This window comes from Danio aesculapii, chromosome 24, assembly GCF_903798145.1.
Source record: "Danio aesculapii chromosome 24, fDanAes4.1, whole genome shotgun sequence".
In the NCBI taxonomy this organism is placed as follows: Eukaryota; Metazoa; Chordata; class Actinopteri; order Cypriniformes; family Danionidae; genus Danio; species Danio aesculapii.
In genome coordinates, this window is record NC_079458.1 from 596,985 (window position 1) to 624,468 (window position 27,484).

Below are 27,484 nucleotides of genomic sequence, written 5' to 3' on the forward strand. Positions count from 1 at the left end.
TAAGCTTTATGGAGCCCTTAATATAGCACAAGTGACAAGTGTTAGAATTGTCACACTTTCTTCATCCTTTCAAGAGTTGAGCAACACCCTCCCGACCTCGACTCCTCCTTTATTCAACACATCTGTTGGAGCCAAAGCATCTTGAGCGACAGCAAATCCCTCCTACACACTGACTACTTGTTTAGTGGATGGTTCAACTCTTCTGAAACATGCTAGAATTCAGCTTTATTTCTGTTCTATGGGACCCTTGCATGTGGTAAGTCAACAGTTTATTTGTTAGATTTTATTTTGGTTATATTTATATTTCAACATGTGTGCTTTGTTAGAGGTTTGACCTTTTTATTGACCTTTGCTATGAGTTATTGGACGTTTTGGAAGAATTACTGTTGATTTTACTGAATATTATGTGGACTTCATTGCAGACATTTTTACTTAAGCCCTGTGCACTGTTCAACTTTATTTAATTTTATTTTATTTATCATTTTTAAACAGGAAAAGATTAAAAGATAATCGGTCCTAACTCAGCATGAATGCTTTTTTTTCAGCAGGTTCCTGCTCTGCAGAACATAAAAACATACAGACACACTTGCCATCTCATCCATCAACACATGAGAACAATACAAACAATCACCAAACATACAAAATAAAGGGAAGCAGGCTACTAACTCAGTGGCTACAGCGATAGTTGACTATCAGATGATGAGCATGGGATTTTTTAAAAAGCCTTAATGTTGGTATTGTTTTTAGATGTTGTGGTATCTCATTCCAGTCTTTTGTAAATATATAAAAGAAATATGTCTGTCCATAACTGTTTTAAAAGCCCGTAATGTCAAACATCCATTTGTTGCAGATCTGCTGAGGTAGCACTATTTAAATTTTGAGTTTGTTATGTTCGGGATGAAAACATGCACTGAATCAAAAATACTTCAGATATAAATTATTTTGCTATCTGTTAATCAACTTCAGTTCTAATCAAAACTACTAAATTGTTTTGAAAATGACAGGATTTTAACTCTTTAATTAGCAAATTCACTAATGATGTCACTGATTTGGTGAAAAAAAAAACACACAAAATGACGTATTTTTTAATATAAAAGTAATTGTGGGCTGGATTTTTTTGTCCTTTTATCACAGTCTTGGACGTGTGAATGATTAGTATCAACATTGGATTTAATGCATTGTTAGATTTTCATTAGTTCTCCCTGATTTACTGTTGGTGGCTGTTTTTTCCCCATTGACTTCCATTATAAGCACAATTGATGGTGCATAAATACACAGACTTTTTTTTTTTATTTACTCCATGTAGTTCTGAGAGCTGAGATGAATATTTTGATTTTCTCAGACACATCAAGGTAAGTGCGCAAAGGTCACTCTCACACACTCACAGACACACATACACACACTTTAGTTTGCTGTTATACTCTATATGAAATCCATAAATAAACCACCAACAATCAAAGATGCATGATTATATGGTGTCATGATTTTGCAATCAAAAAAAAATGTGGTTATAATTGAAGTCAAGGGGGCAAAAACGGCCACCAACTGTAAATTAGGGAGGGAAAAAAAATAAATTAATCAAAAACAATGCATCAAAGGCAAGGTTGATTCACATGTCCAAGACTTTTTAAAAAGTCCAGTCCACAATTACTTTGTATATTGAAAATACGTCATTTTGTGTGTTTTTTCACCAAATCAGTGACATCATTTGTGAATTTGGCAATTAAAGAGTTAAAATCCTGTCATTTTTCTAAGTAATTTAGTCATTTTGATCAGGACTGAGGTTAACAGATTTATGGAAAAAAAAAATATATATATATATTATCTGATGCATTTTTACAGCAGTTTAATTCAGTGGATGTTTTCATCCCTAACATAATAAAGGGAGTGCATTTGCTCTGAGTGTATTGTTGAGGTTTTTTTTTTTATTATTCAAAGCATTTTCTCAAAAATAAGATTTGTCACCAAAAATCATTCCGCTAGCTAAAACACAGAAAAAGTAATGACCAAATTAAGACTCTAAATCACCCCAGAGTGGATGAAAACATCCCCAACAGTACATAAGGGTTAAAAGCAAAAACATCACATAGCAACTTTTTTTTTTTTTTGGTAATGCATTTTGATATTTTGGTGATGTTGACTTTATATTTTTTGCTAAAGCACCCATCCGAGGTTGCTGTGCATGCTTTTGTGCATTTTATTTAGACATTATTACTAATTTTCATTACTACTGCATACCAAATTCTGTCCAAAAAACTTTTAATCATTTGAATTTTTGGCAAGTCTTTGTACTCTTAATTTATTTTTAAAGGAGTTTTAAATAACACAAAGCTTTAAAAATCTAATGTTCATGCTAGAATTGATTTTTATTTCCATTAAACTAGTTACTTGATTATGCATTTTAACGTGTGTAGTATTTTGGGGGGGGGGGGGGGGGGGCGTCAGGGGTCACGGTGGCACAGTGGGTAGCATGATCACCTTACAGCAAAAAGGGCCCTGGTTCGAGCCCCGAGAGATGTTATGGAATTTCTGTGTGGAGTTTGCATGTTCTCCCCATGTTGGCGTGGGTTTCCTCCAGGTGCTCTGGTTTGTTGAATTTACTGTCTATTATGTGGATTTCATTGCAGACATTTTTATTCTCATAACTACTGTACACCAAATTTTGACTCTCTTAAAACATTATTATATTCATTTGAATTATCAGCTAGTGTTTTGCACTCTTATTTTGTAATTGGGTTTTAAATAACACAGTGCTGCAGAGGTTTATTTGCACATTGCTTTTATTCTATTGGTCTACATACTAATCAGATTCAAAGAGAGATTCACACCAGAGTTAGAGAGATGGGAGAGCTTCATTCCTCATCATGTCCTTTCTGTTCAAGGGAGAAACAAATGTAAGATTAAACTTGGTCAAAATGTGCTATTTACTCATGATTATATTTAAGTAAAGGGATAGTTTACACCAATATGAAAATTCTGACATCATTTACTCATTCTCCATTGTTCCAAACCTGTTTACCTTTCTTACACAAAGGAATATATTTTAAATCATGTTTGGGAAAAAAACAGCCATTGACTTCCATAGTATGTTTTATTTTTACTATGTATGCCAATGGCTGCTTTTTTTCCCAACATTCTTCAGAATGTCTTGTTTTGTGTTCAACAAAAGAAAGAAATCCATAATATGTTAGTATAAAGCATAATATAATGTTTAGAGCCTCTTGAGTGTGACTTAATTGCCAAGAAACGATCAAATATGGGTAAACTGTCCCTTAAGATTCCTTTCCTTGCCGATTTTAATAAAAAAGGCTTTGTGATTGAGGTAGTTCTCCACAGCATGATTGTTCCTATAATTTCTGTATTGATTTGTTTGATGTTTTAGAGTCAGGAAAGTCATTTAACATTGATAACAATCAAATACCTTGGATCCTGTGTCACGGCTCTTGGCTCTCAGCTTGTTGACCTGAGATTCAGCAATATCAGCCCTCTCCTCTGCCTCGTCCAGCTCATGCTGCAGCTTACGGAACTTGCCCAGGTTAGAATTGGCCTGTTCCTCCTATAGTATACAAACAAGAGTACTTGTGAAAATCAGAATTAGGCACATAAATGAATGTATGATTGCACCAATAGGGGAAATCACTCACAGCCTCTTCAGCAGTTCTCTTGTAGGACTTGACCTTCAGCTGCAGTTTGTCCACCAGATCTTGAAGACGAGCCAGATTCTTACGGTCTTCCTCAGTCTATGGAAACATACAACATGTTTTGGTTTATTTTCAAAGAATGAAATGATCATATTAAGCAAGGGCAAATTTGTTGGTAAGTTTTTCCTACCTGGTAGGTAAGCTCCTTAATGCGCCTCTCGTATTTACGGACTCCTTTTACAGACTCGCTTGCCTTTCTCTGTTCCATTTCCACCTCACTTTCCAGCTCTCTCACCTATGAGATGTGTAAGAAACCTAACTAGTCAAACAAATTCATTATTTTAATTACAAGTAGGGGAAAAACAATAGCTTACCCTGGCTTCCAGTTTCTGGACCTGCTTCTTGCCACCCTTCATGGCGATCTGCTCAGCTTCATCCAGACGGTGCTGCAGGTCCTTGATGGTCTGCTCCATGTTCTTCTTCATGCGCTCCAGATGAGCACTGGTGTCCTGCTCCTTCTTCAGCTCCTCTGCCATCATGGCAGCATCAGTGATGGCCTTCTTGGCCTTTTCCTCAGCATTCCTGCACTCCTGAACTGCCTCCTCAACCTCAGTCTGAAGCTGAGTATTATCTCCTTCCAGCTTCTTCTTCTGATTCAGCAGGCTGGTGTTCTGAACATGGGCAGTGTTGACATTCATTAAGTCTGTAGATGATCATGTGTAATAGAAGAGGTTTTTTAATACAGGTGTGTCATACCTGAGAATGCAGGAGCTGAACTCTCTCACTGACGTCCAGCAGTTCCTGCTCAGCCAGTTTCCTTCCTCTCTCAGTCTGCTCCACCAGGGATCTCAGCTCATCCAGTTCAGCCTGCAGCAGATTGTTGCGTCTCTCCACAATGGCGATGTTCTCTTTGAGATCATCATTGCCACGCAGAGCATCATCCAGTTGCAGCTGGGCATCCTACAAAATACAAGTTCACAAATTAAATACTAGTATAAATTACATCATAAGATCTTGATATGAAGACACATCCTACTTTGAGATGTCCATGAAGACCCTTGAGTTGCTTCTGGGCTTCTGATGCCTGCCTGTTAGCCTGGCTGAGCTGAATCTCCATCTCATTGAGGTCCCCCTCCATCTTCTTCTTCAGTCTGAGAGCTTCATTCCTGCTGCGAGTCTCTGATTCCAGTGAGCTCTGCAGTGTATCCACCATTCTCTGCTGGTTCCTCTTGGCCTGCTCCATCTCTTCATCTTTCTCAGCCAGCTTACGCTCAATGTCAGCTTTGACCTGATTGAACTCTAGTTGAGCTCTGAGGATCTTGCCTTCCTCGTGTTCAAGAGAGCCCTGTCAGTTAGTGAAAATGTTTAATCAAGACTTTTTCAGCTCATGAATGTCAATTATCAATTGGCAAAAAAAAAAGGGGAACACTGTGCAATAAATACCTCGGCCTCCTCCAGAGCAGTTTGAATTTCAGCTTTTTCCTGCTCCAACTGCTTACGCATTTTCTCAAGTTCATGTATGTTCTTTCCAGACTCACCAATTTGTTCAGTGAGATCGGCAATCTCCTCTGTTTGTTAGGAAATGTAATATTAGTTAAAACATGAAATTCAAGTTAAGTTTTTCAGTTATATAAAAATGTATGTCAGTGTCCAAATTAGAAACCTTGGAGGTTCTTGTTTTCCCTCTTCATGCTCTCCAAATGATCCAGAGACTCCTCATAGGAGTTTTTGAGCTTGAACAATTCAGTGCTCAGAGATCTGGCTTCCTTCTGGGAGCTTTCCAGCTCACTCTGAGACTCCTCATACTTCTGCTTCCACTCAGCTAGGACCTGTTATATACAGTAGAATCAGATGTTGATTAGCTACCAGTGGATTGTGATGGAAACTGAAAGTTCATTTATCAACTCTTGTTGAATTCACCTTGTCAAAGTTTCTTTGCTTCTTGTCCAGAGCAGCAGCAACAGCATTGGATCTCTCCACATCCACCATAAGATCTTCAATCTCATTTTGGAGCCTGTGCTTGGTCTTTTCCAGAGAGGAGCATTTAGCATTAACAGCTTCCACAGCTTCTTCTGCATCTTGCAGACGCTGAGCCAGCTTCTTCCTGAAAAATTACAGAGAGGAGCATTCATTTACAGAGATTGTCCTATGCTTAGATCATTTTTGCAGGTTTGTTGGTGTTTCCTTATTCATACTTAGCATCCTCCAGCTCCTCAGTCCTCTGGATGGCATCAGTTTCATACTTGGTTCTCCACTGAGCCACTTCAGAGTTTGCCTTGGACAGACTACGCTGCAGCTCAGCTTTGGCTTCCTGCTCCTCTTCATATTGTTCTCTCAGCAATTCAGCATCATGACGAGCAGACTGAACAGCATGGGCCAGGGCATTCTTTGCCTATGAGGATTGGAAATTTCTAGTTAAGAATATACACAGAAATGCAATGGATATTTGGTTACAAAAAAATATATTTTTTAAATCTAATATACCTTGACTTCCTCCTCAAGTTGTCTCTTGAGGTCCTCAATCTGCTGGGTGTAGGACTGCTTGCCTCTAGTTAGCTGAGAGACCAATGAATCTTTCTCTTCCAGCTGTCTCGAAAGCTCCCCTAGAAAGAAGTACAATCATTACATTACAAAAAGCAGTGTTTGATCTTAGGAACAAAATAAAGTAATACCTTATCACAGTACATACCATTCTCAGTTTGCAGCTTAGCTTTTTGCATTGTGAAATCATTGATGCTACGTTGTGCTTCTTCATATTTTGTTCTGTATTCTGACATCTGGTCCTCTAGGGTCCTGCACATTTTCTCTAAATTTGCCTGGATAGACATTAAATGCAAGAAAGTTGAAAGTGGATGAATATAATGTTTAAGAATACCTGAAAAATACAATTACATGCAAAAATAGAAGCAAAAATTTATTACCTTTGCCTTGGCAATCTGCTCCATGTTGGAGACCACATCATCCAGTTCAAGTCTGAGCTCACTCTTCTCTTTCTCCAGCTTCTGCTTGACTCTCTGAAGGTTGTCAATCTGCTCTCCCAGATCAGACACACTGTCGGCATGTTTCTTCCTCAGTGTAGAAGCAGTGGCCTCATGCTGCAGAGTGGCCTCTTCAAGGTCTCTACGCAGTTTCTGGAACTCAGCTTCACGTTTCTTGTTCATTTCGATCTGGGCAGCGGTGGCTCCACCAGCCTCCTCCAACCTCTCGCTGATCTCCTCCAGTTCTCTGGACAGATCAGCTCTCTGTTTCTCAACTTTGGCACGGGCAGCTCTCTCAGCTTCCAGCTCTTCCTCGAGCTCTTCAATTCGGGCCTGATAATGAGGAAAACCAACATTGCAGCTAGAGTTCTATCTGTCTGTTTATTTGTGTCTCTTGTTAAGAATTAAGAAGTTTACCTGCAGCTCCTTCAGTTTCTTCTGGAGTTGGGCTGCCATTGCCTGCTCATCTTCAATCTTGCTACTGAGCTGGCTGATCTCAAAATCCTTCCTGTGTTGTAAAAAATATTTGATTACCAATCGGTTACCACTTAATAAATATTCATTCTGCAGATTAAATTATTTAATAACTATTTCATTCCATCTGTAAAACCCACTTTTTAAGCCTCTCTTCCAGTTGTTGTTTGTCATTTTCCAGGTCCATCACACTCTCTTGGGTTAACTTTAAGTCTCCCTCCAGCTTCCTCTTTGCCCTTTCCAGATCCATACGAAGCTTCTTTTCCTGTTCCAAGGAACCTTCGAGCTGGAAAGACAATATTTTGTTCAACACTTTATAAAATGGCGAATGTCATTCCTGTTTCATAAATATATTACAAAGTAGAAAACTACCCACATCATCCACTTGTTGCTCCAGTTTGGCTTTGGCTTTGGTGAGTGTGTTGACTTTGTCTTCCTCACTCTGGAGGTCATCCAGTGTTTGCTGATGGGCCTCCTGTAGAGCTTTCTTCTCCTTGGTCAGCTTAGCGATAATTTCATCCAAAGCTGCCATTTCCTCAATCAGGTTTTTAACCTATAAAATTGTGGCATTGTATCAAGGACTTTTAATAAACCATTACTGCACCACTAACAAGGTCAGAATTGAAAACAAACCTTGTTCTCAGTCGCATGTTTCTCCTTCTCCACTTTGGCCAAAGTGAGCTCCAGATCATCAATGTCTTTCTTGAGTTCAGAACATTCATCTTCCAGCTTTCTCTTCTTGGCAGTCAGCTCAGCATTCATTTCCTCTTCATCCTCCAGTCTCTCAGTTAACTCTTTGGCTTTGGCCTCAAGCTGGATCTTGTTCTTGATCAAACCCTCACATCTCTCTTCAGCATCGCAAAGATTATCTTGCTCCTGTTTACAGATATATATAAAAGCATTGCTTGTTTTAATGTTTTTGAATAATTAAGTCAAATGTAGAATTGCATTCTTTTACTGAATTCATAAATTTCTAAACTCACAGTTTGGACTGCAAGTTGCAGGTCATTCTTCTCTTGGAGAAGAGAAACCATCTTTTCTTCAAGCTCCTTTCTGCGAGCTTCAGATTTGGCATAAGCCTCCTTCAACTTCAGGAATTCTTCCTTCATGTTGGCCATCTCTTTCTCAGCTTCAGCAGATCTCAGCAGTGGTTTGATCTTGAAATACAGCTTCATCCAAGGCCAATTCTTGACCCCCATGAAGGCACGCACATTCCACTGGATCACCAGCAAGGCATCTCTGCAGTTGGCGCAGAAAAGGTGACATATTTTAGATGAAATGTACCTGTGGCTTTCTTCTAGGTATTCATAAATACTTAAAGCTATACCTTCGGTCAACAATCTTCTGGAATTCAACTCTTGAGAGAAGACCACGAGCTCTAGCTTGAATATTGGTAATGATAAGAGCAAGACGATCATCTCGCATCTCTTCAAGAGTACCGAGAAGACCAGCCTTAAAGAACACCTTGTAAAAAATTTACAGAAATAGAAACCTTTCACTTTGAAAGTGAACAATTATGCATGCCATTGTCACATGAGTTGTTGTTTTGTTTTTAATTTAATAAATAAACTGAATAAGATATTTTATTAAGGAACCTTGGTATGTCCAAACTTGTATTGGTTGTGGTCAATGTCCAAAGACCCCAGTAATTTCTCAGCTCCTTTCCTGCTGTCAATGAACTGACCCTCTGGAATGGCAGCAGGGTTCAGGATGCGATATCTGATATTCCAGAAATAGGAAAATAATTGTTTTGGTTTTTTTGAAGAACAAATGGGGAACCAATATAAAAAGGAGAAATATTGTACATTTGCAAACTCTGGTTGCATTTTAGACCATTAAGTCCATTTTTGACCCAAGTATGACTTGTATTTGTAAGTGAATTTTACCTCTGCTTGAAATCTCCATACAGGATCCTGTTGGGGAATCCTTTTCTGCAGATTCTGATGCCCTCCAGCACACCGTTACAGCGCAGCTGGTGCATGACCAGAGGATTCTCCATCGCCCCAGGAGTCTTAGTCTCATTGGGGATGATGCAGCGCACAAAGTGAGGGTGAGTTGACCTCAAGTTGGTCATCAGTTTATTCAGGTTCTCCTAAAGACAGATTTTATTATTACTATCATTCCGCCTATATATATCATAGATTGACATTCTGATTTAGGAAAGCAAATCGTTATTTATTTTTAACAGTTGTGGTAAATACACAATATGTGAACATTACCCTGTGAAGTGCAGACACTGTCTGGAAGGAAGAGCCCTTTTTCTTCTTCTCCTTTCCTTTGCCACCGCCTCCTCCCTCCGCGGCTATTGAAGTAACATTTTTTTCTCAAAATGAATGCTACATTAAATATTTATTCATCTCAGGACATCAACACAACAATACCTGAGTCAGCACCAGCATAATTAGCAAACAGGATAGACAACAGTTTCATGGTGGACTTCTGATACAGGCCAACAACAGTCTCATTGAGAGGATCCTTGTTCTTCACCAGCCAGTTATTGATATTGTAATCAACAGTGCCAGCGTAGTGAACCAGGGAGAAATGGGCCTCTGGTTTACCCTTGACAATCCTGGGCTTCTGGAAGTTGTTTGATTTCCCCAAGTGGTTGTCATAAAGTTTTGCTTTAAAGGTTGCATCACTGGCTTTGGGGAACATGCACTCCTCTTCAAGGATGGACATGATACCCATGGGCTAGTAAACAATCAAGGGTGAGAATTCAAATTAGATAAACTCTATTAATCCAATATTAAACATCTCTTAAATCTAAAAACTCACCTTTTCAATGAGATCAATACAAGCCTGCAAGTCCATGCCAAAGTCAATGAACGTCCACTCAATCCCCTCCTTTTTGTATTCCTCTTGCTCCAGCACAAACATGTGGTGGTTGAAAAACTGCTGCAACTTCTCATTAGTGAAGTTAATGCACAGCTGCTCAAAGGTGTTGAACTGGAACAGATGAACATGGATAGAGCCACAAACAGACACGTTGTCTTTTTAATATAATTTCGGGAAGTCATAATTTATGTCAGTCTGTTCATAATCTAATCTATGAACACAATCTATTTCCGTAACACTTTATTTGAAGATACAATTCCTGCTATTAACAAAACCACTAAGAATTCAGCTTTAAAGCTATAAGCTGTAAGCTGAATAAAGTATTAATTTGCTGCTTGTTAATTCGTTTGTAGTTGGGTTTAGATATTGGGTAGGATTAGGGATGTAGAATACAGTCATGCAGATTATGTACTTTATAACTACTAATAAACAGCCAATATAATAATATTAATAATAAAAAGGTAATAAGCCAGGTGTTAATAGTGAGAATTGTTACTTAAACTAAAGTGTTACCATTATTCATATATTATCTAATAGCCACTGAACTTCTCACAGCTTACTAATCAAAGGTTTTAGCAAATATAATCTAAATCTAAAATATTTCTGTTCTGAAATAATGAACCAAAATATTTTTTGCCCAATAAACCACTTTCCATCCCCTATTCTATGAGTGCTGCGTTTTTAGATGCTGTGTCACATTGATGAAACTTGAACTTTTATATGCAGCACCGGTCATCATTGTCAGTTACAAAGCAGTGGATCAATCAGAACAACTCGCTGGGAGGGCATTGCAAGCTTCTGTTAAGAACCGCTCAGTGATCTCAGATCAGTGAGTCTAGATACTCTCGTGCTCTACACTTTGCATTTTTGTAAACCATTCCTTTGTGTTTTTAGATGCAGTGGCACATTCTTTGTGAATGGCCCCTAAGATATAGACCACACCCAAAATCTGGATTGTAGTAATAGCTAAACTGTCCCTAGATCCAGAAAAACAATTAATAGAAAACAACATTAATTACTCACATCGAAAATCTCAAAGCCAGCAATGTCCAGCACACCAATGAAGTACTGGCGAGGCTGTTTGGTGTCCAGGGATTGGTTGATTCTCACAACCATCCAGAGGAACATCTTCTCATACACTGACTTTGAAAGAGCACCAATGGCATAGTACACCTATTTGTGGGACGTGAAGAGTAAATTAAAGCTGTTTTCCTGCATAGGCATTTGGTAAGTTAATGACATCACAAAATCAGCTCAACCTGTTGGACATTCTGTCCCTTGGTAACCCACTCATTTCCTACTTTGACTCTTGGGTGGCACAGAGCCTTGATGAGGTCAGCAGAGTTCAGGCCCATCAGATAAGCTGATTTATCAGCATCTGTCATCAGTAAGAGATGATTGACAGTAATTAACTGTTTATCAACCAATGCATTGTGTCAACATTTCCCGCTAATACTGACCCTCAGTGCCATCAGCCTCTGCCTGTTCCTCTCTCTGCTTCTGCTTGAACTTCATGTTGCCGTAGTGCATGATAGCACCAATCAGCTTGTAGATGCTGTTCTTCTCCTCTTGGGTGAAGCCCAGCACATCAAACGCTTCCTGGAATTGAGAATATTTTGTACATACATTCATAGGCAGCTCCACAAATAACACTTAGACAAAGGCTAAATGAAACTCTAGTAACAATATATTACTGCAGTGACTAATACACAAATATCATATTTAATTATTTGAAACACATCACTTTTGCACAATAAATGTTACGTTCAGATAACATTGAAAAACATGATGTTTTTGTAAATGTAGTTTTAGAGTTTTAGGCAAAATTAATATGTCAAAAAGTTATTTTGAGCGTGATGTTATTATACGCACATCTGTAGCCATCAGCTCATCAGCGTCATTAATTGATGCAACTTGTGTCTCTCCTTGGGAGATGAAAGCATAATCGTACGGGTTTGCTGTAATCAGCAGCATCTCTAAGAGGATAAAAAAATGTTTTTATGACCAATGCAAGAAATTTGTCCCTTCACTTGTTTATTTGCTTGGTTGTTTTTTACTAAGTTGTGATTTTGCTCACCCAGAAGTTCTGGTTTCTTCTGAGACAGAATTTGGTAGAAGATGTGGTAATCTCTCTCAGCCTTGAGCTGGAAAGTCACGCGAGACTTCTCCAGAAGATCTGTCATGACGATTATTTGCATTGAACATTTACTTTCAATTATGTTATGATTATTATGTTAATATGTAACTAAGAATAGTGTTCTTACAAGTTTCTATATCTGCCGAAGCCAGTTTTCCACTTGCTGCAAAGTGAATGCGGATGAACTTGCCCTGTTTGAGAAGATGAAAATAATTATGTTTTCTTTTAGGTAAAACCATTGTTCAATTGTCTTTGCCATTGTATACACTTACAAATCTGGACGAGTTGTCATTCCTGATGGTCTTGGCATTACCAAAGGCCTCAAGAGCAGGATTACACTGGATGATTTGATCCTCCAGAGTACCCTAGAAAACACAACATTTGGCAACTGGCAATCAAACAATATGGCAGAACAGGCTAAAATTAAATTTCTTATTTTACCTTCTTTTCGGTGGTCTCCTTCTTTGAAGGACTTGCAGCAATGCTGGCAAAATACTGAATGACTCTCTTGGTGTTCACAGTCTTTCCAGCTCCAGATTCTCCACTCCACATGTACAAAAATAAAATGTTAAAGACAACATAGTTGTTTTTTAACTATTGCTTTAGAAAGCGATAAGCATAATTAGACTTACGTGATAAGAATAGACTGATTTTCTCTGTCTGAAAAGGTAATAAAAACATTATATTCTGTCCAAACATTCAAATGTAAACCAGTGGTGTTACGCAGACGCACCTGACAGCATGTACTGGTAGGCGTTGTCAGAGATGGAGAAGATGTGAGGAGGAGCTTCACTCCTCTTCTTTCCTCTGTAAGCAAGAACCACCTCCTGATTGTACACTGGCAGCCACTTGTAGGGGTTGACAGTGACACAGAAGAGCCCAGAGTACGTCTGGAAGAGATTGACAGCAGCTTTAGATCTGCTCCTTCATCATAAAATGAGTGTGAGAGTGTTTTAAGACTCCACTCACGTAGATCATCCAGGCTGCGTAACGCTCTTTGAGGTTAAACAGCACAGCAGGCTCGTGCAGGAAGGTGAACATCGCCATGTCTTCAATTTTATCAAACTTTGGCGGGTTCTGAGGGTGAACATCGCACTCCTTCACAGTGACTGTCTGTGGGAGAAAGAGATTTCTGACATTCAAACCAACTTCACAATGTCTGTGCATATACATTTATTGAGCACCATGTTGCTTTATGCATACCAACAAACAAATTAGTTAGAATAGGTTAACAAGTAGAATCTGTTGGATTGCACATCGATTTCAATTTTAAAACATTCATGAAATTGTGACATTATTATCATTATTATTAATCTTTGTGATTAACTATTATATTTATTCCTAAGAAAATTAAAGAATAGAAGTGTACAGAATCTCTGTACAGAATCAATGTTTAACCCTTAAACAAATCTATCCCAAACTAGTCCCCAAGGAAGACTCTTGAAGAATTAAATATATTTAAATACAATTAAAACCTTCACTATACAATAGCCATGTAACATCAACTAAATATGTAAAATATTAAATAAAAGTGAAAGAATACAATCAGTTCTTATAATCCCATCAAGTTTACACTGTCATGACCTGGATATTTTTCACACATTGTTGTCTCTGACCCATTTACAAGTAGTTGGATCACTTTTAATAGTATACATATAATTTGTCCATCTGCTTATAGTTTTTTTTTTTTAAATAGAGCACCTCTGGCTAGTTCTAAATGAAGGGGCATCCTTTGATTTCCAGCCTGTATTTTAATCATATCATCTTTAGAATTAAAAATACATCTTATTTATCATCATGCAACTGTTAAAGCTTATTAAAACATACCGTTCCCTTCGAAGTCTCACAGGTGACTTTATCACCATCTCGACTGATAACAGATGCTTTTAGATATTCCTCTTCAGTATCAGGAACGAAACACTCTTTCTTCATGTCAAAGGGGCGAGTTTGGGCCTCCAGACGCTCCCTATCCGATTTCCTGAGGTACGGAGCCGCAGCTCCAAACTCCTCCATCAGGGCATCTCCCATCTTTCACCCTTCTGTTGGATTTGAAGTAAAGTGCATTTGATTCTCTCGTAATTTTGACAATAAACAGTAAACAATATATATTTTAGATAATGTTAAACATGATCTTGTTGAGTAGGACTACAATCTTCTCACTTTTGCTGTTCCCTTCTCCTGTGACTGATGGTTCAGTGCTGTAGTTACACACAAAGTAAGGTAAAATACATCAACAATTGTCACAATCAGAATTAGATAAGAAAGTCTAGTAAAAGGCTACACAATTCATTCATTCTGTCATTAAGTTAATGGTTAATAGCTATTTTACTATGACTTTAAAGTAATAGTTTCTAATAGAGGTCTTTCCTTACCGCTCAAAAAGAAAGGTAACGATGACACAAATGAAAATGTGTCATGTCTCCTTTTATAATGCAATTGTTCCTCTAAATATGGTAGTTGGCATCACACAAAGCGTGCAGCTCGCTCAGTTTGGTCAGGAAGAATGGGTTGGGTGTGCTGGGGAAAAGCGGGGGTCGATTTAATCCGGTATTGTATATCATTCACGCCAGGTTCACAGTTAATAATGGTTATTAAAACAATCTAAAACGTGTGTTAAATTTATGTTTGTACATATAACAAATTTCAAAGTTTGATTTGTTTCAAATTTCAAAGTACTCACCCTTTACCTGCCTGTTAAACACCCAAAAATGAACAATCCTCTAACATTACTCAACCTTCTGTTGAACACAAAACAAGATATCTTGAATTTCATTGACTTTAATAGCAGAAAACAAATACTGTGGACATTAATGGTTAATGTTAGTTTCCTAACATTCTTCAAAATATCTTCTTTTGTGTTCAACAGATCAAAACAATATCTCAAATTGGTTTTGAACAAGTAAATTGTGAGTAAATGATGACAGATTTTTTTATTTTTGGGTGAACTACCCCTTTTAAGAGTTTAATTGAACATAAATTATGCTGAGACAAATTATGTTTACAAAAAAAAAACGTGAAACACCTTTAGGATGTGAACTCTATATCATTAGAGTTTGAAGCAAATGCATTTGTAAAACAATGCACAGTTATTAAATGACTAAAACATGCAGTAAAAATATTTAGAAATTTTAGGTTGACCCAAAATGTTACCAGTCTACAAATGATGTATTTTACTACTTTCTTTAATTTATCTACTTTGGAGAGATCATATAATCCAGACTGTCTAGACACTGCTGCTGTTCCTTTGCTTTCCACTAGAGGCCTCACATGTTTAACACTTACTGGACAGTTATGATCAAGGTCAGTGTCTAGCTGGTGTGAATATTTCGGTTTGCTCTGTATAAGTGATGGAGCATGTGTCTCCTTCACTGTACACTTGAGCATAGAGATATCCCTGTGACATTCCTATTGAGTGCCTCTCCATGATTGAGAGCGACAGCTTGTATGATATACCCGACAACATTTACTAATGGAGAACAAATGATCTTTCTGTAGAGATTCTGAGTCAATGCTGTTATATTTAATCACATTATTATTTTTTTATTATTATTTATATATACTTTACTTTCAAATGCAGAAATATTAAAGGTAGGGATCATTTAAAAACAGATTTCCAAAACACTTTAATAAGCAATAGCATATTTCAGAGCAGCGTTCCAGCAGTTGAGCTTGTAGGGTCAAGACACTCATACTAACAAGGAGGAACCTGAAGTGTGTGATGAGTGTTAATAGCTCACCACTTGACACCTGCTGCCATAGTGTCTAATAGTCTGAAGGGTGTTTATTACAAACCCCACCAAAGACACTTCCTTAGATCTCCCTGTGAGATTCCTTGAGGATTTACAAACGGTCACACTTGAGTTTAATTACACTGTCAAACAATGTCAGTCAATTAACAGTGATTTCCAAGTGTTTTCTTTTTATTTAGAATTGTGAATTGCATTTCGGGATTTTGATCGCTGCTTTTTTCACTAATAATGTTGAAAATGAAACACTTTTATTGGCATTTTAATAGTTTCAAACAATATATTGTATAAAAAAGCAATATAGAGAGAATTAAGTCTTTGTAGAATAATATAATTATTGCTGGCAGTTTATGACCAGGCTTTTGAACCATAATTTACAACACCAACACAGGCAGTATATCAATTAAATCTATTAAAAATGTCAACAAAAGTCTTTCAACATCAAAAGTTTTTAGAGGAAAGATCAATGTGCCATAATGCAATTCACACGACAAAATATGGGAAACTGTATTATGCTTTAGAAGAAAACACCAAATCTGAAAAACAATTATTGCGTTTGGAAATGACCTTAAAACAATTTGCTCTAAATTTGTTCTGTCTTATATTCATCATATAATGGATTTGATCTTTGGACAATAAACTAAACCTGTTGGCACCAGTCAAACAACAAAACATATACCTTCACCTCAGCTTACACTTTTTTCTTTCTGTTTGCCCTTGAGTATAAAGATAACAGTGTGAAATTCTTCCTGAGTGCTTCTGAGCGATTGAGGACAGCTCGGCCCTCATGTTGAGATGTGGGGTGAAGCAGGTGCTGTCTTTGTAAAGGGCTCTATGCACATAAATAAGAGCATCTAGTTATAGATGTTGGCACACTTGTTGGCTGCATTGTCTTTATTGATGTTACATGTCCAATAGAGGGAAAACAATGTGTTCCTGGTCACAAGGTGGGTTTTATTATTAGCTTTCTTTTGTCTGTTTTCCACCTTTGTGTTTATTTCAAATCAGACAATGAGACGATTCTGATTTCCACTTTTTATTTGCTCTCCAATTGAAGGTTTTTGTATTAATTAAGAAAACATAACTAGTCATATTTTCTTTCACACTGTCAGAAAAAGATTTACTCATCGAAGCCTTAAAATAACATAAATCCAATATGGTCTCATTTGAAGAGACAGCATAGTTTCTCTCTTAACCCCTCCATTCTCAGCTGTTCAGGGTTGACTCCACCTTCAATCATCTGCCCATCATTGACCTGCTCATCACCTTGAATTGCATCTACAATTTCAGAGCACACACATACAGTTCTTTTGCCCTAAATTACCTAGACAAGTAAGGATTGATTAGTTAAAAGGGTCATGAGGTTTTGCCTTTTTTTTTAGATCAAAGGACACCAGGAAGCCCAGAGTTCTTCGGCTTAAGGTAAGACATCAGATGCAAATCGACTATAGCATTTCTATTTTTGTAAGATGTCTTGTGAAACTTATATATATGTATATATGTATAGTCATCAATAGATTGAAAACAGTTTTGGACAAATGTCATGCTTCTCAAAAAAAGGGATTAATTATGTGTGACCTTGCACATATGAGCTTACCTTAACATTCACCTTAACACTATTAGCACACGTGTTACAACTACATTGTCTAAAACTACAAACTCCTGGATAAGATGTGAAATATGTTTGATTTTATGTGTTACTTGCTCCTCTAAAATGGTTTGATTTTATGCAATGTAAATAAATTTCAACTGAATAAAATGATTCCATCCAATGTATTGAAGGTGAATGCAACAGCATCGTGTTAATATAAGACCAAGAGCAGAGAAGCAGAGACTTACTTGCACATTCATTTTATTCTACAGAACTACAGATAATGAAATCACCAGCACACAGAGCCACACTGAACAAGACTTTCAGAAAGATCCATGTGAGAGCTTCACTCTTCATCGTGCCCTTTCTGTGAGAGGAAAAGACATGAAAAAGACATTGGGTAGAAGGTACTTTCTTTGTCTTTTTTTGAGCTAAAAATTTAGGTTGTTGTCCATTAGAAACTTTACTAAACTAAAAAACTTTGCACTAAAAAGCACATTCTGTTTATGCAATAATATCTTCATCACTTTGTTCAGACAAATGTTAATGAGTTATCTATTCACGCACACAAACACACTTGTACAGCTATCTTATCTTCATAATGTAATGATGTTTATACTGTACAGATTGTATATTCTGTCCTTCTACCCCTAAACCCAACACTCACTGGAAATCAATCAGCATTTTTACATTTTTTAAATACTTAATTCTGACTTATTTATGATCCTTTTTCTCATGGGGACCAAAAAATGTCCCCACAAGGTCAAAATGTACTGGCATTGTTATACGTGAGGGGATTTGGTCCCCACAATGTTAGGATTACAAGGCACACATACATGCACACTCACAAAACGGCACATGTGCATCACCTCAACACTTGGTGTACATTAAAATATCAAATCTTTTCAAATCAGTTTCATCTGTTTAATCAGGCACACCGTTTTTTAATTATTTATAACAATAATCTACATTTAAGAATCAAATATATTTAAATGTAAATTGAATTTGCTCAGTAGGATTCCATATCGACTAATGTCTTTTACCTTGGATCCTGTATCACGGCTCTTGGCTCTCAGTTTGTTGACCTGAGATTCAGCAATATCAGCCCTCTCCTCTGCCTCGTCCAGCTCATGCTGAAGCTTACGGAACTTGCCCAAGTTAGAATTGGCCTGTTCCTCCTGAACAACAATATATTGTTTAAGGATTGTCTCATGTGCAAAATTTAGTTTTTGATTCATATTGAAGTGTAAACTAATGTTTAAAATCATCAAATTAAAAGGATAATAATGTAAACATACCGCCTCTTCAGCAGCTCTCTTGTAGGACTTGACCTTCAGCTGCAGTTTGTCCACCAGGTCTTGAAGACGAGCCAGATTCTTACGGTCTTCCTCAGTCTATAAACAGAGTAATTACTACACAATGAGTTTTTGTGTTCCTCTACTTTTGGAAATCATATGAATAGACATGCATTTGTGTGAAAGAAAATGTGACCTGGTAGGTGAGCTCCTTAATGCGTCTCTCATATTTACGGACTCCTTTTACAGACTCGCTTGCCTTTCTCTGTTCCAACTCCACCTCACTTTCTAGCTCTCTGACCTATGAGGCGTGCAAGAGACGAAACTAGTCAAACAAATTAAGTATTTTAATTACAAGAAAAGCAACAACAACAAAAAACAAGAACTTACCCTAGATTCCAGTTTCTGGACCTGCTTCTTGCCACCCTTCATGGCGATCTGCTCAGCTTCATCCAGACGGTGCTGCAGGTCCTTGATGGTCTGCTCCATGTTCTTCTTCATGCGCTCCAGATGAGCACTGGTGTCCTGCTCCTTCTTCAGCTCCTCTGCCATCATGGCAGCGTCAGTGATGGCCTTCTTGGCCTTTTCCTCAGCATTCCTGCACTCCTGAACTGCCTCCTCAACCTCAGTCTGAAGCTGAGTATTGTCTCCCTCCAGCTTCTTCTTCTGATTCAGCAGGCTGGTGTTCTGAACATGGGCAGTGTTGACATTCATTAAGTCTGTAGATGATCATGTGTAGTAGAAGAGGTTTATTAATACAGCTGTGTCATACCTGAGAATGCAGGAGCTGAACTCTCTCACTGACGTCCAGCAGTTCCTGCTCAGCCAGTTTCCTTCCTCTCTCAGTCTGCTCCACCAGGGATCTCAGCTCATCCAGTTCAGCCTGCAGCAGATTGTTGCGTCTCTCCACAATGGCAATGTTCTCTTTGAGATCATCATTGCCACGCAGAGCGTCATCCAGTTGCAGCTGGGCATCCTACAAAATACAAGTTCACAAATTAAATACTATTATAAATTACATCATAAGATCTTGATATGAAGACACATCCTACTTTGAGATGTCCATGAAGACTCTTGAGTTGCTTCTGGGCTTCTGATGCCTGCCTGTTAGCCTGGCTGAGCTGAATCTCCATCTCATTGAGGTCTCCCTCCATCTTCTTCTTCAGTCTGAGAGCTTCATTCCTGCTGCGAGTCTCTGATTCCAGTGAGCTCTGCAGGGTATCCACCACTCTCTGCTGGTTCCTCTTGGCCTGCTCCATCTCTTCATCTTTCTCTGACAGCTTACGCTCAATGTCAGCTTTGACCTGGTTGAACTCCAACTGAGCTCTAAGGATTTTGCCTTCCTCGTGTTCAAGAGAGCCCTGTCAGTTGGTGAAAATGTTTAATCAGGAGTTTTTCCATTTTTCAGCTCATGAATATCAATTATCTGTAGGCAAAAGAAAGTGGAACACTGCATAATAAATTCACCTCGGCCTCCTCCAGAGCAGTTTGAATTTCAGATTTTTCCTGCTCCAACTGCTTACGGATTTTCTCCAGTTCATGTATGTTCTTTCCAGACTCACCAATTTGTTCAGTGAGATCGGCAATCTCCTCTACCAGTTAAGAAATATAATGATGGTTAACACATGAAAAGCCAGGAAAAAATTAAGTTAAGTAATATGTAAATGCTTAGATAACTAATAAATCAAGCAACCTTGGAGGTTCTTGTTTTCCCTCTTCATGCTCTCCAAATGATCCAGAGACTCCTCATAGGAGTTTTTGAGCTTGAACAATTCAGTGCTCAGAGATCTGGCTTCCTTCTGGGAGCTTTCCAGCTCACTCTGAGACTCCTCATACTTCTGCTTCCACTCAGCTAGGACCTGTTATATACAGTAGAATCAGATGTTGATTAGCTACCAGTGGATTGTGATGGAAACTGAAAGTTCCTTTCTCAATGCTTGTTTAATTCACCTTGTCAAAGTTTCTTTGCTTCTTGTCCAAAGCAGCAGCAGCAGCATTGGATCTCTCCACATCCACCATAAGATCTTCAATCTCATTCTGGAGCCTGTGCTTGGTCTTTTCCAGAGAGGAGCATTTAGCATTAACAGCTTCCACAGCTTCTTCTGCATCTTGCAGACGCTGAGCCAGCTTCTTCCTTCACGAATAATAAAAAAAAAATAGTTCCAAACCTACTTTGTAAGGTTTATTTTCTTCTATAGAACAAGATGTTTTTACATTAATCAAAGTATAGAAAATGCTGTATTTCTTGTTTCTTACTTGGCATCCTCCAGCTCTTCAGTCCTCTGGATAGCATCAGTTTCATACTTGGTTCTCCACTGAGCCACCTCAGAGTTTGCCTTGGACAGACTACGCTGGAGCTCAGCTTTGGCTTCCTGCTCCTCTTCATATTGTTCTCTCAACAATTCAGCATCATGACGAGCAGACTGAACTGCATGGGCCAGGGCATTCTTTGCCTATGAGGATTGAATATTTCAGTTAAGAATTTACACAGAAATGCAATGGATATTTGGTTAAAACAATCTATTAAAAATCTGTCTACCTATATGTATGCTGATGAAAGTTATCCTGACTAAACAATAGAAAAAAAATCAAATATACCTTGACTTCCTCCTCAAGTTGTCTCTTGAGGTCCTCAATCTGCTGGGTGTAAGACTGCTTGCCTCTAGTTAACTGAGAGACCAATGAATCTTTCTCTTCCAGCTGTCTCGAAAGCTCCCCTAGAAAGAATTATTTATATTATATTAAAGAAATTAGAATATGATCTTGACAATTAAACACAGAACAGAGTAACAACTTATCAGAGTACATACCGTTCTCAGTTTGCAGCTTAGCTTTTTGCATTGTAAAATCATTAATACTGCGTTGCCCTTCTTCATATTTTGTTCGATATTCTGACATCTGATCTTCAAGGGTCCTGCACATCTTCTCTAAATTTGCCTGGACAGATTAAATGTAATAAATTAAATTGAACATATTATGCTGTAAGTTAAAGAATTGAAACAAGAATCTATTACCTTTGCCTTTACAATCTGCTCCATGTTGGAGACCACATCGTCCAGTTCCAGTCTGAGTTCACTCTTCTCTTTCTCCAGCTTCTGCTTGACTCTTTGAAGGTTGTCGATCTGCTCTCCAAGATCAGACACACTGTCGGCATGTTTCTTCCTCAGTGTAGAAGCAGTGGCCTCATGCTGCAGAGTGGCCTCTTCAAGGTCTCTGCGCAGTTTCTGGAACTCAGCTTCACGTTTCTTGTTCATCTCGATCTGGGCAGCGGTGGCTCCACCAGCCTCCTCCAACCTCTCGCTGATCTCCTCCAGTTCTCTGGACAGATCAGCTCTCTGTTTCTCAACTTTGGCACGGGCAGCTCTCTCGGCCTCCAGCTCTTCTTCAAGTTCTTCAATTCGCGCCTGACAATGTGAGAAAAAAGTTAAAGCCACAGGTCCTAATTGTCCAATAATCCATCTTGTTAAGAATTAAGAAGTTTACCTGCAGCTCCTTCAGTTTCTTCTGGAGTTGGGCTGCCATTGCCTGCTCATCTTCAATCTTGCTACTGAGCTGGCTGATCTCAAAATCCTTCCTGTGTTGTAGAAAATTTTTGATTACCAATCGGTTACCACTTAATAAATATTCATTCTGCAGATTAAATTATTTAATAACTATTTCATTCCATCTGTAAAACCCACTTTTTAAGCCTCTCTTCCAGTTGTTGTTTGTCATTTTCCAGGTCCATCAAACTCTCTTGGGTTAACTTTAAGTCTCCCTCCAGCTTCCTCTTTGCCCTTTCCAGATCCATACGAAGCTTCTTTTCCTGTTCCAGGGAACCTTCGAGCTGAAGGGACAATATTTTTATTCAACATTTTATCAAAGGGCAATTGTCATTCCTGTTTCATATAAATAACAAAGTAGAAAACTACCCACATCATCCACTTGTTGCTCCAGTTTGGCTTTGGCTTTGGTGAGTGTGTTGACTTTGTCTTCCTCACTCTGGAGGTCATCCAGTGTTTGCTGATGGGCCTCCTGTAGAGCTTTCTTCTCCTTGGTCAGCTTAGCAATAATCTCATCCAAAGCTGCCATCTCCTCAGTCAGGTTTTTAACCTATAAAATTGTGGCATTGTATAAAGGACTTTTAATACATCATTACTGCATCACTAACCAGGTCTGAAATAAAACAAACCTTGTTCTCAGTCGCATGTTTCTCCTTCTCCACTTTGGCCAGAGTGAGCTCCAGATCATCAATGTCTTTCTTGAGTTCAGAACATTCATCTTCCAGCTTTCTCTTCTTGGCAGTCAGCTCAGCATTCATTTCCTCTTCATCCTCCAGTCTCTCAGTTAACTCTTTGGCTTTGGCCTCAAGCTGGATCTTGTTCTTGATCAAACCTTCACATCTCTCTTCAGCATCGCAAAGATTATCTTGCTCCTGTTTACAGATATAGAAAAGCATTGCTTATTTTAATGTCTTTAAAAAATTAAGTCAAATGTAGAATTGCATTTTATCAATAACTTCATTTAATCCAAAACTCACAGACTGCACTGCAAGTTGCAGGTCATTCTTCTCTTGGAGAAGAGAAACCATCTTTTCTTCAAGCTCCTTTCTGCGAGCTTCAGATTTGGCATAAGCCTCCTTCAACTTCAGGAATTCTTCCTTCATGTTGGCCATCTCTTTCTCAGCTTCAGCAGATCTCAGCAGTGGTTTGATCTTGAAGTACAGCTTCATCCAAGGCCAATTCTTGACCCCCATGAAGGCACGGACATTCCACTGGATCACCAGCAAGGCATCTCTGCAATGCAATACTGCACATTTAATATTTTAAAATATATCAATAGTATTGATCTTAAATTGATTAAGAAACTCAGATTTCTAACCTCCGGTCAACAATCTTTTGGAACTCAATTCTTGAGAGAATACCACGAGCTCTTGCTTGAATACCAGTAATGATGAGAGCAAGACGATCATCTCGCATCTCCTCAAGAGTACCCAGAAGTCCAGCCTTGAAGAACACCTGTTTTGAAATTATGAAAATTTTAGTTTTACAGATTGCATTCAATTAATGAAAGATAAATTGTGTTAGAAACACTGTATTTCTATGCATAATTTAAAACATGTGTCATACCTTAGTATGGCCAAACCTGTACTGGTTGTGATCAATGTCCAGAGATCCCAGTAGTTTTTCTGCTCCTTTCCTGCTGTCAATGAACTGACCCTCAGGGATAGCAGCAGGGTTCAGGATGCGATATCTATCACAATCAGGGTAGTAATTACAACAAGTTACTGTTGTTTTTTTCTGTTCTTTATAATTATTACAAATTATGGTTTTAAATATTTATTTTACCCAAAGTAACATTTTATATTCAAAGTGTCAAAAGTGAAGTCGAAGTGAATTTTACCTCTGCTTGAAATCTCCATACAGGATCCTGTTGGGGAAGCCCTTTCTGCAGATTCTGATGCCCTCCAGCACACCGTTACAGCGCAGCTGGTGCATGACCAGAGGATTCTCCATCGCCCCAGGAGTCTTAGTCTCATTGGGGATGATGCAGCGCACAAAGTGAGGGTGAGTTGACCTCAAGTTGGTCATCAGTTTATTCAGGTTCTCCTATGGATGGATATTATTCATAATTCTGCCCATATATATCTTAGATTGGCATACTGATTTAGGAAACCAAATCATAATATATTATTCGCGTTTGTAGTAAATACATAATATGTGTTACCCTGTGAAGTGCAGACACTGTTTGGAAAGAAGATCCCTTTTTCTTCTTTTCCTTTCCTTTGCCACCTCCACCTCCCTCTGCAGCTGATACCGAAAAAACAGGTCATATTAGTTTGTGTTAGGCAGAAATAGATCTCACAAAATATTTAATTGTTTGTTTTTAGGACAACCTACAGGGGATTTCCCTGCAACTTACCTGAGTCAGCACCAGCATATCCAGCAAAAAGGTTAGCCAACAGTTTCATGGTGGACTTCTGATACAGGCCAACAACAGTCTCATTAAGAGGATCCTTGTTCTTCACCAGCCAGTTATTGATGTTGTAGTCAACAGTGCCAGCATAGTGAACCAGGGAGAAATGGGCCTCTGGTTTACCCTTGACAATCCTGGGCTTCTGGAAGTTGTTTGATTTCCCCAAGTGGTTGTCATAAAGCTTTGCTTTAAAGGTTGCATCACTGGCTTTGGGGAACATGCACTCCTCTTCAAGGATGGACATAATACCCATAGGCTAAAATTAACAGAATAAAATTAGTTGAACAGTTTTTTGGCACATTATATTGGATGTCTCCAATTTAAAAACTCACCTTTTCGATGAGATCAATACAGGCCTGTAAGTCCATGCCAAAATCAATAAACTCCCAGTCAATGCCCTCTTTCTTATATTCCTCTTGTTCCAGCACAAACATGTGGTGGTTGAAGAACTGCTGCAACTTCTCATTAGTGAAGTTGATGCACAGCTGCTCAAAGGTGTTGAACTGCAGGTGAAATATATTATAGAATCAAAACATAGCAAAATAACTGGAGTATTTGAATAACAGTAATCAGTATCAGCTTACATCAAAGATCTCAAAGCCAGCAATGTCCAGCACACCAATGAAGTACTGGCGAGGCTGTTTGGTGTCCAAAGATTGGTTGATTCTCACAACCATCCAGAGGAACATCTTCTCATATACCGATTTGGAAAGGGCGCCAATAGCATAGTACACCTGTCCAAAATACATTAAAATGCTTAATAATTATTATTTTTTTGGTTGTGGTAACAGAAAATGAATGCAAAAGGCTTTAATGTCATCTCAACCTGCTGGACATTCTGTCCCTTGGTGACCCACTCATTTCCTACTTTGACTCTTGGGTGGCACAGAGCCTTGATGAGGTCAGCAGAGTTCAGGCCCATCAGATAAGCTGATTTATCAGCATCTGTTACCAAAAATAAAGTAGAATGGCTGGTAAGGAATTTTCTATATGAATTCAACTTGATCAAGGAAAGGAAGGAAATCAACGAAGGAAAGTCGTGACGTGGACAGGTATGGTGACCCTTACTCAGAATATTTGCTCTGCATTTAAACCATCCACTTGCACATACACTACAGTGAACACACACACACCATGAACACACCCGGAGCAATGGGCAACCGTTGCTGTGGGGTCGGGGAGCAATTGGGGGATCGGTGCCTTGCTCAAGGGTCTCACCTCAGCCATGGTGTTGAGGGTGGTGAGAGTGCTGGTTATTCACTCCCATCATCTATATTCCCTGTTGGTGCCAGGACTCGAACCTGCAACTTTTTGATTACAAGTCCAACTCTCTAACCCAGGGATGTCAAACTCAGTTCCTGGAAGGCCACAGCCCTGCACAGTTTTGTTCCAAACCTGCTCCAACATACTTACCTGTAGGTTTCAAACAAGCGTGAAGGACTCAATTAGTTTGATCAGGTGTGTTTAATTACAGTTGGAACTAAACTATGCAGAGCTGTGGCCCTCCAAGAACTAAGTTTGACTAAGTTACCCCTGCTCTAACCATTGGGCCATGGCTGCCCCCAATGGTGCGCTTCAAAACCTTAAAAAAACAAATTCATTAATAAGGTGGTTATATCACAGCTTTAATTTTACCACGTATTTCCCTCTAATACTGACCCTCAGTGCCATCAGCCTCTGCCTGTTCCTCTCTCTGCTTCTGCTTGAACTTCATGTTGCCGTAGTGCATGATGGCACCAATCAGCTTGTAGATGCCATTCTTCTCCTCTTGGGTGAAGCCCAAAACATCAAATGCTTCCTAAAAATGTCTCTAATAATTAATTACATTATATTGCATGTTATACTAAACCTTGAAAACTGAAAAAGTGTATAATATCTTTTAGATAACCCACATCTGTAGCCATCAGCTCATCAGAATCATCAATAGAGGCCACTTGTGTCTCTCCTTGGGAGATGAAGGCATAATCGTATGGGTTTGCTGTGATCAGCAGCATCTCTGAGAGGGTGAAAGGTGAAAATAAGTTTTTATGAAAAATGCAAGAAATTTGTTTGTCTCTTCGCTTGAAGTTTTGTTACTAGATGTGTGATTTTTCTCACCCAGAAGTTCTGGTTTCTTCTGAGACAGAATCTGGTAGAAGATGTGGTAATCTCTCTCAGCCTTGAGCTGGAAAGTCACCCGAGACTTCTCCAACAGATCTGTAGAAATGTTAAAGAATATTTTTTTACAATTCACACCAAAGGAATAGCTGTTATAAAGGATTTATCAAAGATTTTTCTTACAAGTCTCAATATCAGCAGAAGCTAGCTTTCCACTGGCAGCGAAGTGAATTCGAATGAATTTGCCCTGTTCAAAAACAATATTGTAATTTAATTTGGGTATAAAGAAACTAGTTTATTTTGAATTTGGAGATGGATAAAACTCACAAAGCGAGATGAATTATCATTCCTGATGGTCTTGGCATTCCCGAAAGCCTCCAGAGCAGGATTACACTGGATGATTTGATCCTCCAGAGTACCCTGAGAAGAGGAAATGTATATTAGAATTGAATTATCTTACAATTATGTTATATTAATCCTCAGAGATCATCTAAGACCGCTCTGTTTTGTCAGCATGGTCAATTATAATTATTTTATGGCAATGAGACTCAATAAGTATCAAAATGTGCAGTTTGTAAGTATAAGTAATTTTACAACCCCAAAACTAAATAATTAATTTACCATTTCTCTCTGGTTAAAGGGATAGTTCACCCAAAAATGTAATGTAAAATGTGGTTAAACCTTTATGAGTTTATTTCTTCTGTTTAACACAAAATATATATATTGAAATATGCT

General features: G+C 38.4%; 2 protein-coding genes and 1 long non-coding RNA gene across 3 annotated transcripts in view; 1 reads left to right on the forward strand and 2 right to left on the reverse strand.

The window, feature by feature from the left end:
• On the forward strand, positions 1–24,942 carry LOC130218473 (uncharacterized). Its single transcript, XR_008835952.1, has 6 exons — positions 1–256; positions 9,003–9,143; positions 17,194–17,233; positions 17,675–17,809; positions 24,103–24,243; positions 24,567–24,942. It is a non-coding gene; the product is annotated as an uncharacterized LOC130218473 (long non-coding RNA).
• Positions 2,763–14,098, reverse strand: smyhc3 (slow myosin heavy chain 3). Its single transcript, XM_056450663.1, has 37 exons — positions 13,893–14,098; positions 13,035–13,178; positions 12,799–12,955; positions 12,698–12,725; positions 12,507–12,609; positions 12,338–12,430; positions 12,193–12,256; positions 12,006–12,104; positions 11,801–11,904; positions 11,389–11,527; positions 11,188–11,306; positions 10,952–11,101; positions 9,869–10,039; positions 9,475–9,784; positions 9,313–9,395; positions 8,980–9,185; positions 8,689–8,812; positions 8,421–8,557; positions 8,077–8,332; positions 7,727–7,969; positions 7,470–7,646; positions 7,234–7,379; positions 7,037–7,127; positions 6,563–6,952; positions 6,331–6,457; positions 6,126–6,244; positions 5,837–6,033; positions 5,562–5,745; positions 5,305–5,470; positions 5,085–5,209; positions 4,678–4,986; positions 4,398–4,601; positions 4,016–4,312; positions 3,832–3,936; positions 3,645–3,740; positions 3,422–3,556; positions 2,763–2,873 (listed from the first exon to the last, which is right to left on the reverse strand). Exons 1-37 carry the CDS (start codon positions 14,091–14,093, stop codon positions 2,853–2,855), a joined length of 5,820 nt encoding a protein of 1,939 aa, XP_056306638.1. The 5' UTR covers positions 14,094–14,098; the 3' UTR covers positions 2,763–2,852.
• The window catches only part of LOC130218467 (myosin-7), a 13,847-nt gene continuing 4,009 nt past the window's right edge, over positions 17,647–27,484 (reverse strand). Inside the window, exons 8-39 of the mRNA XM_056450662.1 lie at positions 27,077–27,169; positions 26,933–26,996; positions 26,750–26,848; positions 26,545–26,648; positions 26,312–26,450; positions 25,479–25,597; positions 25,237–25,386; positions 24,985–25,155; positions 24,599–24,908; positions 24,404–24,486; positions 24,080–24,285; positions 23,806–23,929; positions 23,558–23,694; positions 23,217–23,472; positions 22,869–23,111; positions 22,613–22,789; positions 22,378–22,523; positions 22,181–22,271; positions 21,712–22,101; positions 21,508–21,634; positions 21,296–21,414; positions 20,954–21,150; positions 20,648–20,831; positions 20,391–20,556; positions 20,165–20,289; positions 19,750–20,058; positions 19,470–19,673; positions 19,088–19,384; positions 18,894–18,998; positions 18,701–18,796; positions 18,446–18,580; positions 17,647–17,769 (exon numbers count right to left, since the gene is read on the reverse strand). Coding sequence (XP_056306637.1) covers positions 17,749–17,769; positions 18,446–18,580; positions 18,701–18,796; positions 18,894–18,998; positions 19,088–19,384; positions 19,470–19,673; positions 19,750–20,058; positions 20,165–20,289; positions 20,391–20,556; positions 20,648–20,831; positions 20,954–21,150; positions 21,296–21,414; positions 21,508–21,634; positions 21,712–22,101; positions 22,181–22,271; positions 22,378–22,523; positions 22,613–22,789; positions 22,869–23,111; positions 23,217–23,472; positions 23,558–23,694; positions 23,806–23,929; positions 24,080–24,285; positions 24,404–24,486; positions 24,599–24,908; positions 24,985–25,155; positions 25,237–25,386; positions 25,479–25,597; positions 26,312–26,450; positions 26,545–26,648; positions 26,750–26,848; positions 26,933–26,996; positions 27,077–27,169 — 5,187 coding nt within the window. The 3' untranslated portion in view covers positions 17,647–17,748. The remainder of the gene's footprint in view (positions 17,770–18,445; positions 18,581–18,700; positions 18,797–18,893; positions 18,999–19,087; positions 19,385–19,469; positions 19,674–19,749; positions 20,059–20,164; positions 20,290–20,390; positions 20,557–20,647; positions 20,832–20,953; positions 21,151–21,295; positions 21,415–21,507; positions 21,635–21,711; positions 22,102–22,180; positions 22,272–22,377; positions 22,524–22,612; positions 22,790–22,868; positions 23,112–23,216; positions 23,473–23,557; positions 23,695–23,805; positions 23,930–24,079; positions 24,286–24,403; positions 24,487–24,598; positions 24,909–24,984; positions 25,156–25,236; positions 25,387–25,478; positions 25,598–26,311; positions 26,451–26,544; positions 26,649–26,749; positions 26,849–26,932; positions 26,997–27,076; positions 27,170–27,484) is intronic.